Source organism: Esox lucius, chromosome 15 (genome assembly GCF_011004845.1).
Source record: "Esox lucius isolate fEsoLuc1 chromosome 15, fEsoLuc1.pri, whole genome shotgun sequence".
Taxonomy (NCBI): Eukaryota; Metazoa; Chordata; class Actinopteri; order Esociformes; family Esocidae; genus Esox; species Esox lucius.
In genome coordinates, this window is record NC_047583.1 from 3,633,411 (window position 1) to 3,653,157 (window position 19,747).

At 41.8% G+C, this 19,747-nt stretch overlaps 1 protein-coding gene across 1 annotated transcript in view; it reads right to left on the reverse strand.

The window, feature by feature from the left end:
* LOC105015995 overlaps nucleotides 1-19,747 on the reverse strand; it is a 48,754-nt gene that overhangs the window by 18,087 nt on the left and 10,920 nt on the right. The window contains exons 3-4 of the mRNA XM_029125666.2: nucleotides 7,153-7,314; nucleotides 5,254-5,320 (exon numbers count right to left, since the gene is read on the reverse strand). Coding sequence (XP_028981499.2) covers nucleotides 5,254-5,320; nucleotides 7,153-7,314 — 229 coding nt within the window. The remainder of the gene's footprint in view (nucleotides 1-5,253; nucleotides 5,321-7,152; nucleotides 7,315-19,747) is intronic.

The window sequence follows — 19,747 nt, forward strand, 5'->3', positions numbered from 1 at the left end:
AAGATCAAAACCATTTATTTGCCACTTGCTATTAACATGTGGACGTCATTATTAGTTGGTCTTCTGTAGTTTAAGAGGTAAAGAACAACATTGGTTTGATTCTCAGGACCCACCATGAGCAGCGTTCCGTGATCCCTTTGGATTGAAGCGTCTGGGACTTTGGAACCCAGAACCAAGAATTGTTGTCACTCTGTTATGAGAGATTTTGTTCAGCTCCATGTAGACTTTAACGTTTGGGATGGTCATTGTAGAGTAAGTGGGGGATCTGTGCAACATTATTACAGGGGGCCCGAAGAGGGACGTTTCCCTGTCCTTTTCAGTAGGGGACAAGTAGGCAGCTTCACATTCAGTGTCACATCAGAGGCTAACACTCAGAGAGTCATTACTTAGTGACAACAGCTGCACGTTCCAGGAAAACTACCTCTGGGTTCACTTTCCCCACGTTGTGAGGAAACGCTATCATGAATCCGGCAGAGGTATTACAGTGCAGATCAGAATGCAGTGTTTGTTTAGTGGCACAGAGGTGTGATAGCACACATCTCCACGCCGACTCTGGACACCCAGGGAGAAGGTCGGACCAGGTCGGCCAGGGGGTGTTGCTTAGCAACACGTGTCTCAGAGGAAGAAGACAAGGCGCAACAAATTCACATTATTCCTAAATCTCTTCGGACCAAAAAGCTATCATAACAATAGGATTTCAGCTTGCCAGGAGGGGTATCAACAAATTAACTGCATTATAACCTTCACTGAACATAATAAAACTGAGATACAATAGAAATGTGGTACATTCGTGGATGAAAATCTAACTTGCCAGATCCTAGAGGGATCTTGGTCTAATGGCTGCCTTGCCGTACAGATGTTTTAAACATCCTCCAACTCCATTCCCTTAACAGCTTGATGACACTTCAAATGACATATGTTAGTTGGTGGTTTTAATCTTTATTTTTTTTCATGACATTGGTTGTTTTGTCCCAGAACTTTTTAATTGCGTGTTATGATTTGATTAAACATCTGTTGTCTAGATCGTTCCTTGTTTTATCCTGGAAATGTCATCGGGAGATTTCAAAATGGGAGGCAATGACAATGACATGCTTCTGAACCCTTTACAATATCCTGTCATGAGAAATGATTAGTTACACCAAGGTCTTTGTGCAGTTCAGCCTATTCTTTTGAAAAGCCCTCTGCTGAAAAAAAAAATATTTTCACATGACTGGAATACAATAGATGCATTTGACAGAACATGGTTACTAGGTAACCATTTCGGCAGTTGTCCTTTCCCTGTGTGAAGATGCAGCAAGGACTGCTCTGACCTGACAAAAAGACAAAGTCATTAGGGCCAGTAGGTGAAGAAACAATGGATGACACACAACAACCGTTTGATCAATGTTCAAAACCTTTCGTAGTTTTATACATCAGCACCAACCGATGGAATACAAAGTATGTCTTCCCAAAAATGGAAAACGCGAAAGCAAACATTAAGACTGTTGTGTGTCGGTTGTGACTTGATTGCATGTGTAGTCTAATGACTGTATTTTATACAATCAGTGTTATTAGTGTCATCTTGGTTTCCTGCACCAATCGCTTTATCTTAATCATCTAAGAAAGGGTTGCAAAAACACACAGGTTTCACATAGTTGTCTCGTGCTTAAATGGCCACACTGAGAGGGAGCTGTAGTCGCTCAAACTACGAAAACTCTTTTCAATCATGATACACCTTAATGTGAGCCCGCAGAGTGCCCGAAGATTAATCTCGAACAGTGATGACATTGTTGCTGTGGTCTGAAGGGGGAATGGATGGAAGAGAGGAGTTCCCGATTGGTGCAGATGTGCCTTGAGAACGAGAGGCAGTAATAGTTTTCTAACAAGGTTCCACGGCAGAGCGATCACTTTGGACATTGATTGGGCTCTGTCTCCGATCGTGTAATTGCTTTGGGAGTGGTGAGAGGGTCCGCAAGACCGCGTGTTCAGATCGATTACACTGGAGTTCTCATCAGAACACATAACAGAGACGCAAACAGAGACGGAGAATGGATGGGATAATCAATGCACCCATTCTGAGGTGTTCTTACTGTTGCCCTGTCAGTGATAGTTGTGGTTCCCGCTTCTTCGAAAACTCTATCGAATCCCACTTCAAAACCAAACACAACATACCATAAAAAGATGTTAATGCCGTCTAAATGCTTCACAGGTCATGCTGTGTCTGTTGTACACAATCCATTTTTGAAATATATATTGTCACATTTTGCAACTCCCACTCAATTGGGGTTTGAGGTCACCCTTTGCAGACCCCTGGCACTGTAGTTATCAGTCTAAACAAGTTGTACTTCGATGAGACTGAGATTGAGACTATATTGCTCATCATTCAGGATGTTGTTTATGATGCTTGGTAACAGTCCGTCTCACACACACACACACACACACACACAACTTGCTAAGAGCATTTTTACACAACTATAGTTTTATGTAGATGAACAAGACTTGATGTCAGATGCGCGCCAGAGATACATTTGTTCATAGTATAAATGGGTAAAAATGTCAATCACCTTCCGAGGTGACGTGGGAAACCTTTCTGACAGATACTCCCTGCGACTACTGAGGTCTAAAGACGATGTCCCACAGCACTGATGCCACTGTTGTTTGTTAGTGGTTGTATTGAGAGATTGAGAGATTGGGTGTCTGTAACCTGTGACCCCCAGCATGCTCTCTGTGTTTGACAGTTAAAGAGAATGTCCAGCACCCCTATCCGTTCTCCCAGCTCTGCCCCCACCCTCTTTCACACTCTGCCCCCACCCTCTTTCACATTGTGCCCCCACCCTCTTTCACACTCTGCCCCCACCCTCTTTCACACTCTGCCCCCACCCTCTTTCACACTCTGCCCCCACCCTCTTTCACACTCTGACGCCAGACTCAAGTCACAACAAGTCAGCCTAACCATCGGCATTAATAGTTGATCCTCTTTTTGGGCTAAACGCTCTCAAATATTAAAACGACTCCATTATAAATGTGACAGAGGGCACTGTGGAGCCGTGTGAACCCATAACTATCAACCCATCCATGTTTATTTACCAAGCGGCACTGACAGGAAGTTGGAATGGTTGGTGGGGGGGGGGGGCAAACATGATTTCTCAAGTCACTGGAGAGTGGACTCATTCAGGCTGCAAGCCCATCTGCTTCATACAGAACTGTCTGTCCGCTTTACGGACAGCTTTCTGTCTGTCTGCCTCATAGACAACAGCCCGTCTGTCTGCCTCACAGAGAGTTTATTATCTAGACGCCGTATTGACAATCCTGAGCCGCCTGGCCCCAGGGGACCAATGGGATGACCGGCTGGGATTGTAAAGCTCAATCCACTCCTTGCATTATTCATGAGAACAATGTGAGAGTTGAGGTACTTACAGGGAGCGTGGGGGGGGGGGGGGCACAGCCCATCTAGTCCGCTGACGTCGATACTGTACCAACATCACGTTAATGCCCCGCGGCGAGACGCGGAGGACCGCAGGGAATTAGGGAACACGTGTAGAATGATGTGGGACTGCAGGGCCCCAAGGCCTACTCAAGCGCGTGCAGCGCCATTGGGGTCTTTCACTCGTTTGAAGTGGTCATCGGGGCGGGACATCCACTGGCTGCCTTTCATTCATGCCGTCGGGAGGGACCAGTGAATTGCACACCCAATTGGCTGGCGGCGGAGAGTCATCAACGGATTGGCTGTCACTCCCTGTCTCTCCTTCCCTCAACTCTTACCCCATCCCCCAATTGGTCCTGGTTAGGAGACAAGGATTAAGGAGCACACAACTAAAGCCCCCTCCCTGTGTGTGTGTGTGTGTGTGTGTGTGCGATTCAAACATCAGGTAGGGTGCTAGCCTATGAAACAATTACAGACAGTACCGATAGCTCGCGGCAGCATGGCTGAGCCTGAGCAAAGCATTAATGTCCCCCTCAGTCGGGTTCCGGCCAGTTGGTGGGTAGGGGAAGGAGACGGGCCGCAACATCCTGTGTCAAGACGGACAGACTCGGGTCCTGCGCCTGTTTCATCCCATCAAACACTGTCACCGCAACATATGGTCAACATGCTAGTCCTTAATCATCCTCCGCATGGATGTGAAGAAGTTGAAGACAAAGGCACAGAGCAAGACAATGTAACTCCTATAACACCCATAAATGGAGGCCAGGAGGCCCGGCTTGGGTCAGGCTGTTGGGGCTGTTGCCTGCTCCAACTCTCCAGCTTTCTAGTCAATGTGACTATATGATCTCATAGACTTATGTCGTATTGGGACGCAATGGCATGTGTTATCCAACGCCAAAGTCAATTCATTTAATTCCTTTTGCCGGACATTTTTGTAGTTATTCCGACTAAAAGACTAAACTAGGAATTCGTCCACTTGATTATATAAGCCTACGGAATTATTTAATGCATTTATTTATTATTGTTTATTCACATTTATTAAATAGCACAATATTTTCTTTGTGATTCTTGAAACATATCCTAGTGAGGATGAATGATAGAGAACACAGTAGATGTACGCTGCTATAGTAACCTGAATATGGAAGTTTGATTTTTCAAACACAACATGTCATTTAAACAAGAGGGTGAATTAGCTTTGTTCGGGGGGAAATGTGTAATAAGCTGAGGTCAAGGGCCTCGCTCAGGTCTGCGCCAGCAGCGCCCCCTCCAGGTCCGCGCCTGCATCATCAAAAATGTGTTGACTTACATTTACGCATAGGTAGTAGGCCTTTGCATGCATATGGGATGCAGATCTTAAGAGATAGCGCTGAATGTGGCGGTTACGGTTGTTTTAGTTCAGCTTGAATAAGTTTGACTGGCAGACACAATATGAATTGGATTGTGTGTCAGTGGAAGAAGCCAGAGAAAGCGGGTGTGTGGCTGGTGAACCAGGAGGAAGCAGAGTGCAAAGAAACATGGATAGTGGTTGAAGAAGCAGGGTGAGTATTTAAAGGAGCAGGGTGAGTATTTAAAGGAGCAGGGTCAGTGGTTAAAGACGTAGGGTGAGTATTTAAAGGAGCAGGGTCAGTATTTAAAGAAGCAGGGTGAGTATTTAAAGGAGCAGGGTGAGTATTTAAAGGAGCAGGGTGAGTATTTAAAGGAGCAGGGTCAGTATTTAAAGAAGCAGGGTCAGTATTTAAAGAAGCAGGGTGAGTATTTAAAGAAGCAGGGTGAGTATTTAAAGGAGCAGGGTGAGTATTTTAAGGAGCATGGTGAGTATTTAAAGTAGGGTGGCTGAGCAGGTGTCTTACCGTCCTGTGGACAGTGTCCTCTAGATCTTGGTTGATCCTCTGTTGAGCTGCATAACTGCTCTGTATCCTACAGGAAAACACAGTGGGGAAACATGGATCATGTGAGAATGAAAATCTTTTTCCATACAAAGAATTCAAGATGATTCATTTGAAAAATTCAAAGCAGGGGTTGGCATTTTAAGTGATACTTTTAAGATATAACCCACACAACTTCTATTCCTTTGTTAGGATGAAGAAAGCAGTGTATAATCAAGCCTGTAGGACTAAAGCGTGACTCATGAATGAGCTGATGATTCTGGCAGCATTTTCTGTGCCTGCAAAGGTGTGATTCCTATCACAATATATTGCAAAACATCAGTTGGATTAATGCTAATAAACTGTTCTTCCTCCTTTCCTTCCTATTAGTTAAATCATTACAAACATTAGGCCACTATCTCTTTCAGTGCACATCCCTGCGTGTTGTAGTTGTTGGCCCTCTTCTCATGGGGGTTGAATACTCGTCTCAAGTATATATTATTGAAGAAATGGTGCTGTTCTAGAACTGAAGTGGATTCCAAAGTTATATTCCAGGACAATAATTTATGTGGAAACATGTTCTGTAGTTTTTCCTAGCCACTGAAATTCAACACTATTGTTGTTTTGTAAAAGCACTTTGTGACGACTGCTGATGTAAAAAGGGCTTTATAAATACTTTTGATTGATTGACTGTACATTTTGTTTGCACACAGTCCCACATTCCGTTGACACTTTAAGGCTTACAAGGTTTATATCTTCCTCATGGAATCTACTATGGAATCTACTATGGAATCTACTACGGAATCTACCGCTCATGTTTTTTAAAACATTTTATTCCATTTACATTTTCTTATTCTATGTAAATTGTTTTTTAATATGAAGGCGGTTGGAGTTCCTCTTGTTTTATTATTGTTGGAATGCACATTGAATTGCCAATTTAATGTTTTTATTCTAGTATTTCTTTAAATTCTATTGTATTCTTATATTTGTATTTTAATATTTTTCTTTGTAAAACACGTTGAATTCCTTCTATGTAAAAAAAAATAATAATCCTGAAAATCACACTGTATGATTTTTAAATAATTTATTTGCATTTTACATGCTTTGTAAGTGGGAAAACCGGCAGTGTATCAAATACTTGTTCTCCCCACTGTACATATATGTGTCAGTAAGATATGGTCTTTTGATTAGTATAGTCAATTATTGACAATAATTGTATCATCTTCTCACCATACTTTACTAAGTAAAAGTTTGTATGCTCAGAATTACATTTAAAGGAGAATGTAATTTAAAAGGTTCTAAAACATGTATTTGTCCACGGTTGGAAGATAGATTAATGTCAAGAACCTAATGTTCCATTTGAAACAAACGTCCCCCCCACTGGTTTATGAAGTTCATTATATGGATAATTTTGAAATTTTAATTGTTTTTTAAAAACCCCTGTAGGTTAGGTTTTTGTAAACAAATATATAATACAATTTAAAATGTAATTGGCTTTTAATGCTACTTCCTTATATCAAGCACCTTTAATGGTCAAAATGCCTTTAAGTTAGATAAAAACAAATGCTAGTTGAATTTAGGTGTTTTACTTTATTACAAGTATGAAATTAATTGAATCAATGTGATTTTTTGTTTTTATTTGCTCAACACATTGTTCAACACAACAACTGTTGTAAGAGGCTGATATGAAGTAACAGAACTGCTGTGGAGTAACACAACTAATCTGTTGTAACAGGACTGTTAGGGACCAACACGATTGATATTGAGTAACAGGACTGATATGGAGTAACCAGACTGAAATTGAGTAACAGGACTGATATGGAGTAACCAGACTGACATTGAGTAACAGGACTGATATGGAGTAACCAGACTGACATTGAGTACCTGCGTAATTTGTCACTGAATTTCTCCAACTCTTCCTGGGCTCGACGGAGTTCAGTCTCCAGGTACTGACGGGTAGAGTCAAACTCCGACTCCACCATCTCTAGTTTGTGGGTGGTGTAGGACAGACGCTTGCGGAGGTCATCCTTGTGGTCATGTAGAGAACTACACAGGAAGTTGAGTTGGCAGACAGAAAACAGTCAAGACAGGACATGGTATCGTCAGGTCTAAATTTAGGCTTTGAGAAACTGCTTGAATATTTTTTATCTAGTAATTATATTAACAAAATTGTTCCCAGTAATTTCAGAAAGTATTACATATCTACAAATAAATGATTGTACACTTAACAGTAAATCCACAGTAGTGCTGAACACAATGAAACATGTGAATAAGTGTGAAAGAGAAGAGGGTTTGGACTGGAGATTAGGCACAATGTGTCCCGTGCAGGAGTGACCTGTGGGAAAGTATTGATGGATGGAGGCTGACAGTTGGAAAACAGCTTTTGGTGCTGTAATGGGGGGGACCCACCACCCACCACCACCACCACCCACCCACCACCCATCAACACCAGGCTTAGAGACAACCACCACCCACCACCCATCACCCACCACCCAACAGTCCAGAATGAAAACAGGAAAAGCTTCTGAATCCATCAAGATACTGTAAGAATCCGGAAGGCATTAATTCTGGGCAGGACCAGATAAAAAAATTATGAAACCCCCGAAGCGTAGATATTTTATGTTGTGTGTGTTGGTCTGCCGGTATATGTGGCGAGATTGGGGGAGACAGACAAAAAGAGGCTGGAAATGAAGCAGTTAGGAAGGAAACAGGCTGGCTTAAGCAGTTAAGAAACAGGTAGGAATAAAACAGGTAGGAATTAAGTAGGTAAGAATGAAGCAGGCAGGAATCAAGCAGGCAGGAATCAAGCAGGAAGGAAACAGAGTAAAGAGCGAGGAACATTTGTCTCTGTGGATGTAGAGAAGACAGATCAATTCAGGCTTAGAGACAGTACCTCTACAGGGGTCTAATATTATCAGCCTCCCAGGCACTGATCTTATGCCACGTCTCAAGTGCCCAACCCAGAGGACAGGACAATGTTAAGTTACCATGACTTTCCCCCAGTCTGGCTTGACACTGTCAAAAAGGATTGACAAAGCCGAAGTTCTGACATGAAAAATGTAATTAAATCCACACCCTCCCAAAAAACACAGCAATGTGCATTCAGTCAAGTCTTACAACCCAAAAAATAAATCAAATCTCCATTTAAGAGAAACATCTCTCTCATTACAAGCAGTCAGTCAGATTATTTCTGTCTGCTACACAAGTGTGCTAAGAACTGTGGTTTAGGTTTAACCCTAACTTGGGCTATCTCCTTTGTTGGAAGTCCTGTGCTATTCATATTATCATCATTCATTCATTCATTCATCTTCTTCCGCTTCATCCGGGGCCGGGTCGCGGGGGCAGCAGTCTAAGCAGAGATGCCCAGACTTCCCTCTCCCCAGACACTTCCTCCAGCTCTTCCAGGGGGACACCGAGGCGTTCCCAGGCCCGCCGGGAGACATAGTCCCTCCAGCGTGTCCTAGGTCTTCCCCTAAGACCTATTCATATTATCATCAAATTATATTTACACAGCTGTTCAAAAGTTTGGGGTCACTTCTTGTTCTTGTTTTCAATAAAAACATACATGAAATGAGTTAGAAAAACGAAAATATAGCAAAACTGAAATTTATAAAAAGTAATCCAGTTTTTGCTGTTCTGTGAAGGGAGTAGTACACAGCGTTGTACCAGATCTTCAGTTTCTTTGCAATTTCTCACATGGAATAGCCTTAATTTCTCAGAACATGAGTTTTAGAAGAAAGTTTATTGTTTCTGGCAATTTTGAGCCTGTTATTGAGCCTAATATTGCTGATGCTCAACTAGTCCAAAGAAGGCCAGTTTCATTACTTCTTTAATCAGCACAACTGTTTTCAGCTATGCTATAATGATTTCCAAAGGGTTTTCTAATGATCAATTAGCCTTTTAAAATGACAAACTTGGAATAGCAAACACAATGTGCCATGGGAACACAGGTGTGATGGTTGCTGATAATGGGCCTCTGTACGCCTATGTAGATATTCCATAAATAATCTGCTATTTCCAGCTACAATAGTCATTTACAACATTATTTTGATGCAATTTTAATGGACAAAAAAAATGCTTTTCTTTCAAAAACAAGGACATTTCTAAGTGATCCCAAACCTTAGAACAGTAGTGTACGTTTTAATAATTTAGCAGACACTCTTCTCGAGGGTGACTTACAGTAGCAATTCGGGTTAAAAACTTTGCTCAAGGAGACAACAAGACATTTTCACCTTGTTTGAATGAGGATTCAAAGCAACGACTTTGTTGTTTGATCCTACACTCTTACCAAAAGAGACATTGGACTGATTTCTGAAGAATAAAACACATATTAGCGTCCGGAAATGTGGATGATTTATAGCCTGCATTCGGGGACATATATCGCAACATGAGCTCTTGAAGGAGAAATAGGGTGTTTTTTTTTACCATGAATTGTACCATGATAATGGCTTATAGTTGAGATTATATTTAAATGAGTTTATAATGTTGAGAAATAAAATAACAGAAGCGGGTTTGTGGCTCAAACTGAAAATGGATTGAACAAAATTATAGTGGTGGCGTTTCAAAGACGCCCCTCTTACCTTCTCTTCTGATGTTTGCAACCGTTTCTCTGGGTTTTGAGTGCTGTTTTCCCAATATATATCTTTTTCATTATCGTCGCTCTGCATTCACTTTCATGTGATTTTAGTCGCTTCCCACGACGGTGTCTCACTGTGTGACCTCTAACCTCAAACACTCAGACCCTAAGTCTTGCCTGTAGAGTTTGACGGCAGTTGTCTATCTGTGTTGACCCTGTCGACAGATCGGAGAAACAGCTTTGCAGTCACTGATTCAGCTGTAAAGAACATAAAATACATTACCACTACAAGCCAGCGTGTGCCGTGGATTAATGCAGTCCATCAGAGAAACAGCCAGGCAGTCGCACAGATTCAGCAAGTCATACGGTTGGAAGTTACAGTCCATAACAACTACTGCGCAAGCTGGCGCGTGCCGTGAATTCATGCAACCACTGGCTCTCGTTGAACAAACCGACATTCCTCACGGATTATATCGATGAAGGTAATGACTGTGCAGTCACAGGGCCAGGATGAATGTTTCCTGCGAAGCCCTGAAATAGGCCACTTGAGGAGCTCCCCTGTCATCTTCCCCTCGGCCCCATTCATGATCATCAACAGCCACATCCACAAACAACTAAATCCTATTGCACATCGATTAAATGCCACGGCAGGTTATTGCCATATAGATCATCATTACAATATCCGTCCAACAGAACCAATGGTGTCTCTTCATCATTATCCGTGTCGTGATTGGAATCGGTGCCGAGGCTTGAAGACCTCTACCAGCTAACAGTGCTGAACATTTCAGAGGCCTCAGGAAAACGCAGTAGCGGGGGAAACGTTTGGTTGGCTAACCGTGAGACAGAGATAAATCACCACAGAGACGTCATTTATCACGTTATTCACGACTAACGTCGGAGGCATTGATTCACTGGTTGATGCTAATACAGAACCAAGAGGATCCTGAAGGCTGGTAGGTGATCAGACATTTCCACGGATTGCTCTATTGTAAATTTCTCCAAACAACAAGTTTTTTCTTTGCTCAAATGCCATTTTTTAAAGAAAAAAACATTTACCAAATAATCACAAATTTCTCTTGTTAAAGAAATTGGTATCATCTGTAATTTACAACATAATTCCCAGGCTTGTCGAATAGTGATAGGGTATTAAGATTTTAAGAGGTGTCCAGGGCACACATTAATTAAAAATACATAAATAATAAAAAATAAACTTGCATTCCCACTAATCTTCCATCTTTTTTTTTAGATCAACACTAACTCAATTGATGACCTCACTGACTATTCCACATAACTCAGATCCGGTCCTATTCAACAAACAGCGAGAAATTGCTTTCATAAAAACTTTAGCAACTGACCCCATAAGCGTTCCTTCTGACGACTGCAGGCACCTATTAACCTGATAAAAGAATTTCAACAAATCCATGGGAATCGTTATCACCGTCCTTAAGAAGTCAAAGCCGCAATGTAAGTTCTGGCGGGGTTGTCAAGAAACATTTTATCAGGGCCCTGCAGAACTCAGTCGGTGGGATACAGCAAGGTAAAATTAATGTTTGTCGTCTACCTCATTCGCTCCAAAAACACAGCTAATTATTTTTTAATCTCCCTTTCACACCATCGTGAAGAAAACAAAGAGGCGTCGGGATACACGCTGAAAACGGTTGCTAGCTGGGGTCTTATCTGTAAGCCACAGAAAGAGAAGGCAGACATAAGTTGCTGAATTGACTAAATTGTGCTTATAGCTAACCTGCCCATTATTTTCCCTTTAATGTGTTGCGAATGTGATTCCTTGTTGTTACCTGTCGTAGAATATCTCCCAGGGGGGTTAGACTAGTCTGGGCCTACGACGATTCTGAGGCTGAGGGTGTAAACAAACTGAGCCACAAGATTAGCTGTAGTGTACGTTTATGTTTAGAGGAAAACACATTTTGACGCTGCTAATCTGGACAGTGGGCTCATGTGAGTAGGACAGGCATTTTTATTTTGTTTTCCCTTTATGTATGCAGGGTGTCTTTCTCAGTTGAGCCCTGCATTGCAAAAAAATACACAGACATGAAACAGGCAGACATTGAGGAAAGCCATCAAATATATTTACTGCCTTATACGCCACAGGGCTTCTAATTTAAGGTCACTCAGCAAAACATTCCATGAGTCGGGGGTATAGCAGCCAAAAGTAGTTTTACCTCATTCTGAATTAACCTGTGGTATCTCTAAGACTAGCAATTCCTGTGAGTTTTGTGTAAATGTTCGCACCAACAATACATGATAGACCAGAGGTTTCAAGATGTCCGCCATTGTCCTGGCACCTATACACGCCAAGGTGACCAAAATGACAGCCGCCCGGTAACACTCACTCCTATCGGTCAAGAAACACATCCCCCCCACCATACCTGCCAACCTGAACCCACTGCAATTTGCATAACATCCCGACAGAGCCAAAGAGGACCTGGACAGGAGGAACACCTGTGTGAGAAGGTTGTTATTTGACTGCAGCTCTGCTTTAAACACATTGTGCCCTCAAAGCTTGTCAGGAAGCAGGGAGGCACTTTCAACAATGTGCAACAAATGAACATTTTAACCCTTTCAAATCTTTAATGTACAGGTTCCCTCTTCTCAACAGTACCGTGCGAAACACCTAGTATTTTGTCCATGAGAAAGGCATATGCACCAAACACACCCTGAACACAGCATTTCCCAAAATCGTAACACTCCCATGTGCACAACACAGTGAACACGCTCGGACACATTTTCACACCTGTGAGGGTCCCTCCCTATTTCCTTTGTTCCTTCCTCCTCAGAGAGATGGGCTCTCGTGGCTCTTTGCTTAGTGAAAGATAAATGCTCTTTAATTCAGCTGAACATGTGCTAAAGGTCACAGCAGTGCAGCATCCATCTTAAGTGTGGTGCTCAGTGCCAGAATAAAGGGCTGTTATTTAGTGTCTGAGTCACGGGAGACCAGATAGAGCTACCTGGGAGATATATGACTATATGAGCTAATGGGGGTCTGAAATGTTAATGACCGCTGTGTAAGTAATCGCTCCTCACGGGCCAGACTGTAAAGGCCTTTCGTGGGGGGGAAACAAAATGGTCTGTTAAAGTTTAAATCAAGGGACCAGATCGACCACATAACGGCAACATGATGCACTGCAGGAGTAACTGTCCCTGTTCGTGTTGTACGACACTATAACAGGTAGTGGGTCAACAGGCACACTAATGGCACTGTGGCCGAACCGAAAACCGAGCCGGCCATCGTCCTCATCCATGGTGTCAATCAGCGGATAGAAAAGTGATGACACCTTTCTCAAAAGTTGTCTGCAAGAACGGCGAGTAAAAACGTTTCTTCCAACACCCCCCCCCCCCCCGCCCCCCTTGTTTATGCCGGCAAAGCGAAGCGACTGATTGTGATGCAACCCTCCGGAAACATAAGCTTTCTCCTGTTTTCCCCAGCGTCTCCAAAGGCAACGAGCAACACAGATTTTGTCAGCAGAGTAAAATACACGTTTCTAATCAACGACATGTATAAGACTAGGAAACCGTGCAGAGACTGGGAGAAAACTCAAACCAGTGTTTACATCCCAAAAGGGCTTCCTGAAATTCCAGATTTTCAGATGTTCCACATAGTGTATGTCACGGGCTGATTGCAGAATGGATCAGTCAACACAATGCGTACAAGAAAGGCTGATTGTTGAATGGATAAGTCTCTGATATTGTGTGTTTGGCAGACTGATCATGGTATAGATCAGTCAACACAATGTGTACTAGGCAGGCTGATCGTAGAATAGATCAGTCAACACAATGTGTACTAGGCAGGCTGATCGTAGAATAGATCAGTCAACACAATGTGTACTAGGCAGGCTGATCGTAGAATAGATCAGTCAACACAATGTGTGTCACAGGATGATCTGGGAATGGATCAGTCAGCAATGTGTACGAGGTCGGCTGATCGTAGTCTCTCAGGCCTCTCCCACCTCAGCATTCTCAGCCCATTCTGACCAGTCTCACTGTCTCCATGGGGCTCCAGCCCTAGAACCAGCAGCTTCAGATGGGTGGATATTTCAGGCAGGTCTGGTGGTAATTCCTATTTAACAGCTGTGTGGGTTGCTATTTGCTGTGCTATTGTATATAACAGGCAAACACGGGGAAATTTCAGTTAACTTTGATCATGCAGAGCATTCAGTGATATTCTCCATGCTTGGCTGCTTCATAGCCGTCTGGCCTTCTGCAATAGCTGACACTGGATTCTGTACATATTGAGGAATATTTATCAATCAGCTTCAGCTATTAGTTTAGGAATGTTGGTAAGTGTTTACAAATTCGCCGAATAAAAATCCTCTGGCGTGACTCTCCTGTTTTTGATCATTGGCACTCATTTACCCACAGCTGAATCCCAGATCTGAACATGTAGTTTAGTCATCTCCAATGCTTGTTATCAGTTTCATATGATCATAGGACTTAGCTGTAAGGAACAAACAGAACTGGGACCAGCTAATTCTCAATGACTGCCTGAGAATCCTAATGGGAGTAGAATGAGTTAGTCAGAGACAGCCCTTAAAATGGATTTTAATTATCCGCTCTTTCAATTTAAAAAAACTATCAACATTTGGGAGAGCTAAGGAGCTTAAGATAGTAACTTTAGCTCTGGCTCACATTTCCCCTGAAGAATATGAGACTTTCCTTCTCCTGGGGAAGGATCCCCAAGTAGGAGTTTTTCTCTATCCAACAAGTCCTGAAAGACCTGTTCATTTCTGGAAGGATGACTCCAGAAATCAAAAGGAAAGGGGAATTTGCAGTGAAATACAAGTAGCACTGCAAGTTAAAAACGTTTTAACACCAAACAGAAAAGTCCATTACAGTGACAGAAATAAACAATGATGGCCTCACAGGACTGATATACAGTGTTTTGTGGAAGTGCTCAAAAACCTTTCTCCGCATTTTGTTGTGCTAAACACTTTGTTAATAGTTGTTTGCATTTATTTTGTTTGCCATCAATCTACACAACAAAACCCAATGATGGCAAAGGGAAAACACATTTATAAAAATGTGTGCCGATTAGTTGAAATAAATTTTTTTAAAATATCTCATGTACACATGTATTTAGCTCATTTCATTCAGTACTTTTTACTAGAGTTGTTATTCTTAGCCCGAACCAGACACTGTCAACAGGAATTGAGTTGGCCGCCAGGTAGGGCTTGTGATACCATGATTATACAGTATTTGGGTATATACAACAATAAATAATAATACAAAATTATAGTACGAATAAAATTCATCATTCAGCATTTACTCACCAACTATAACTAAGGATAATGATAATGTATTATTTATTTATGTAATTAATATTAATATTATATTTAAAATAACAGGCTTACAACAAACAATGAGATGAAAAAAGAGGTGTATGGAGTGTTGTGTATCAATAGGTGTAGATTCTATGTTAGAGTATTCATATTTTTCTAGTAGTTTAGAAGTGTAAAAATAACCAAAATAATATGAAAATAAAACCGTGAGTCTGTTCTACCAAAATATATTTAACAGGTTTATTACATATGGTATGTAAGAAGTGCCTATCAAGCCAATCCAACTTGTGGGAGGTACATCAGGAAGCATGGGATGAAATCTCTTCAGATTATCTCAACAAACTGACAAATCAATTAGAATACCAAAGGTCTAGAAGACTGTGATTGCTGCAAACGGAGGGTTCTTTGACGAAAGGCAAAGTATGAAGGACACAATAATTATTTCTAACCTAGGGACACTACTGCAAGGTTAAGACAAGAAGGGTTCTAATATCCAATTCTTCTAGAAGGAACCAGTTTCTGCATTCGTTATGACTAGGAGTGAATGGCAGTAGCTCAAAAATATTGATTTAGATTGTAGTTGCGCTCCCCAGGCTGTAATAATCATCTCAGCGAATTATCTTGGAGGATAATATCACTTTCCTCATTGATGAAAGAACAGAAAATCAGCGCACTCACCCAATTAATTGAATAAGCATGATTATTTTCAGTGTTTTGTGTGAGCCTGAAGGGATATGAGGAGGAAAAAAACCCGCAAAAAAATTAGCAATGACCTTCTACAATGCCTTATTAGTTGACTAGAAATATAAACGAACTGTGTCAGTTTTCTCATCAAGTTCCGCTTAGAAGGCTAACCATTGTTTAGTATTAATAATACATTTTATTCATCAATTGAGGACACATTCAAACTAACTTTGTTTTCCCCCAAACTTCCTTAATGAAAGGGAAACATGCAGTAGGAATGAGTTCGTTTATAATTCATTCATTTTCTAAAAATGGACACCAGTGGGTCCTTGTTGAGGATCTCACATTACAGTGTGTTGCTTTGTGGGGGTTATTCAGAGAAGGCTGGAAATGATGGGTTATGCTGTTTTCAATGAGCCTCTACCAGACTACTGCTAAGAAACTACATGATAGATATACTGCATGGTTGATACTATATAGTAGATACTACATGGTAAATACTACATGGTAAATACTACATAGTTCATACTACATGGTGGATACTATATGGTAGATACTACATGGTGGATACTACATGGTAGATACTACATAGTAGATACTACATAGTAGATACTACATGGTAGATACTACATGGTGGATACTACATGGTAGATACTACATAGTAGATACTACATAGTAGATACTACATGGTTGATACTACATGGTGGATACTACATGGTAGATACTTCATGGTAGATACTACATGGTAAATACTACATGGTAAATACTACGTGGTAGATACTACATGGTAGATACTACATAGTAGATACTACATGGTAGATACTACATGGTAAATACTACATGGTAAATACTACGTGGTAGATACTACATGGTAGATACTACATAGTAGATACTACATAGTAGATACTTCATGGTGGATACTACATGGTAGATACTACATGGTTGATACTACATAGTAGATACTACATGATGGATACTACATGGTAGATACTACATGGTTGATACTACATAGTAGATACTACATGGTAGATACTACATGGTAGATACTACATGGTGGATACTACATGGTGGATACTACATGGTAGATACTACATGGTAGATACTACATGGTTGATACTACATAGTAGATACTACATGGTAGATACTACATGGTAGATACTACATGGTAGATACTACATGGTTGATACTACATGGTAGATACTACATGGTAGATACTACATGGTGGAAACTACATGGTGGATACTACATGGTTGATACTACATGGTAGATACTACATAGTAGATACTACATGGTTGATACTACATGGTAGATACTACATGGTAAATACTACATGGTGGATACTACATGGTGGATACTATATGGTTGATACTACATGGTAGATACTACATGGTTGATACTACATGGTAGATACTACATGTTGGAAACTACATGGTGGATACTACATGGTGGATACTACATGGTGGATACTACATGGTGTATGGTTTGTGTAACTGAGGGAGCTGATGATGCCCCAGTCCATCCCTCACTTTACATGCACACTGTCTGTGGCCAAGTAGCCCTGGACTTTAGGGCTTTAGGACTTTGGTCGGGGTTTGTAGATTGAGGCATTACGTGCTGTAAAAACATTGCATGTTGTGCTATTTGAATAGCAATGTGTTGACTATCATTTCCTCAGTCTAACCCTACGTTTCCTCAGTCTAACCCTGCGTGCACACTGTCCGCTCACTAGAGCTACAGACGCACGCCCCTTTTCACTTCCAACGAGAGCCAGCGAATCACGGCGACAGTGGGCGTAGCTACTCTGAAAAACCTCCCAGCGACTGCATCTTGAAGTCCCTTTTCTTTTCTACACGTTAACTAAATACAATTCTGGATAGAGAAACTTATAGTTGTAGAGTCCAGTTTTCCCATTATTTATGATGCGTCTCTGGCTTCATACAGAGTTATAATTCAAAAAATGGATGCATGGAGGGTTTCAGAGATTGTTGGGATCATGGGTGAGGGATACATGCTGTAGGAACTCACCACACGAGAAGGAAGCAGAGGAGAGACAGGGACAGCAAGCAAACAGTGGACGTAACACATGCATAAGGTAAAACTAAGTAAATTGCTATTTGATCATTGACTTGGCATCATCGTAATACGTTTTTAGTGGTGGACTCACGCAAATGCTAAATTATTATTTGCAGAAACTGATGTTTCCTCTATACTGGTTGACTGGATGACTCTGGCATAAATTAGGAAGACACGCCCCACCCGAGCTGGCATTGTGCACGCTAGGGAAGACTCCGCCACAGCTCGCCAGAGAATGAGCGATTTGCAAGTTAAGCGAGCGAACAGTGTGTCCGTAGCATCACTCTTCACAGCAAACAAGAGAATATCTGAAACAAGCGGCTTCAAAAGACATCCGCTAAGCTTGAACCCATGTTAACCGCAGTCTTCACAAACATTGTAGGTATAATTAAATTAATTCCCTGGTTTGGAAAATAAGTGAACTCTCCATTCAGCTAACCTGAGAGCAATCTGACCAGATACTGTGTAAAATCTTTCCTCAGGTTGCCAAGACAACACCAGTCCTGACACAGTGAAAGATGAGACATCATTTGTATGGTCATCGCATTGTCCTGCCTTTGTTATTCATTTTTGCCAGACCGCTTAAGCAGCTACAAACTTCAGTAGCTACGTTATAGGAAGCCTGAAATATTACGAATTATGTATTATGATTTGTTCAGGATACATAAAATCTTCGCTGGCTACACGATCCTCTTGTCTTTCCATTTGACGAAGAAGTCATTTATCATATTACTGGCTAATAAGCTTTTAAAACAGCCAGTGGCAAAAGTTCATAGATGCTATTTGTGGTGGAGGTAAACTTAATAATAAACGTTACTCAGTTTAACACAATGTTTAATGGGGTCTAGTGACATATTCAAACTCGGCTTGATGTTAATGCGTTACAAAATGATTTAATGTAGAAGATAGCTCCGTGATGTAATGGTTAAAGACAGAGCGTCTTATGTGGAGGCCTGGGTTCGAATCCAGGGAGGGCAACAACCATCATCCCTTTTTATTGCGGGCCAGCTGAACTATGCTTGCCTGTTTTTTTTTGGTAATTCAATTTAAATGTGTTCTCTATCTTTGGCAACATGGGAACCTTTTCTGGCTGCTATATGTGCTCCGAAACTACATACATTTAGTATCTTTGCTCAGGCAAAAGACCTATGAAATAGACCACCCAAACTAAGTTTGCAGTGTTGCTAAACACCAGTCCAATGAAGTTAGTTAAAATCTAATGAGAGACGGATATTTCCGCCTATGGGGGTATCCAGTATCTCCTTGGCACAGCTCAGCAAAGGGGCTGTGACGTTCCCATTTGGCTCCTCATAAGTCCTCTAGACTTGGCTTTTATCCTCAAGACCTTCTCCCTTTATCAGACGAGTCCAGAGGTTGGGTATCCACAACTGGATATGGCCCCCCTGCACAATCCTTGTGCTGTGTTGGAAAACAGGGGAGGGGGGGGTTGTTGATGGAAGCCTCTGTACCACTGTCATCAGCATCAGAAGACTGAGGAGCATAGAGGAGGCGGAGGGGAGATAGGGGGAGAGAGAGGAGTAACGAGAGGGGGAGGGAGAGGAGTAAAGAGAGGGGGAGAGAGAGGAGTAACGAGAGGGGGAGAGAGAGGAGTAACGAGAGGGGGAGAGAGAGGAGTAACGAGAGGGGGAGAGAGAGGAGTAACGAGAGGGGGGGGAGAGGAGTAAAGAGAGGGAGAGAGAGAGGAGTAACGAGAGGGGGAGAGAGAGGAGTAACGAGAGAGGGAGAGAGAGGAGTAAAGAGACGGGGAGGGAGAGGAATAAAGAGAGGGAGAGAGAGGAGTAAAGAGAGGGGGAGAGAGAGGAGTAACGAGAGAGGGAGAGAGAGGAGTAAA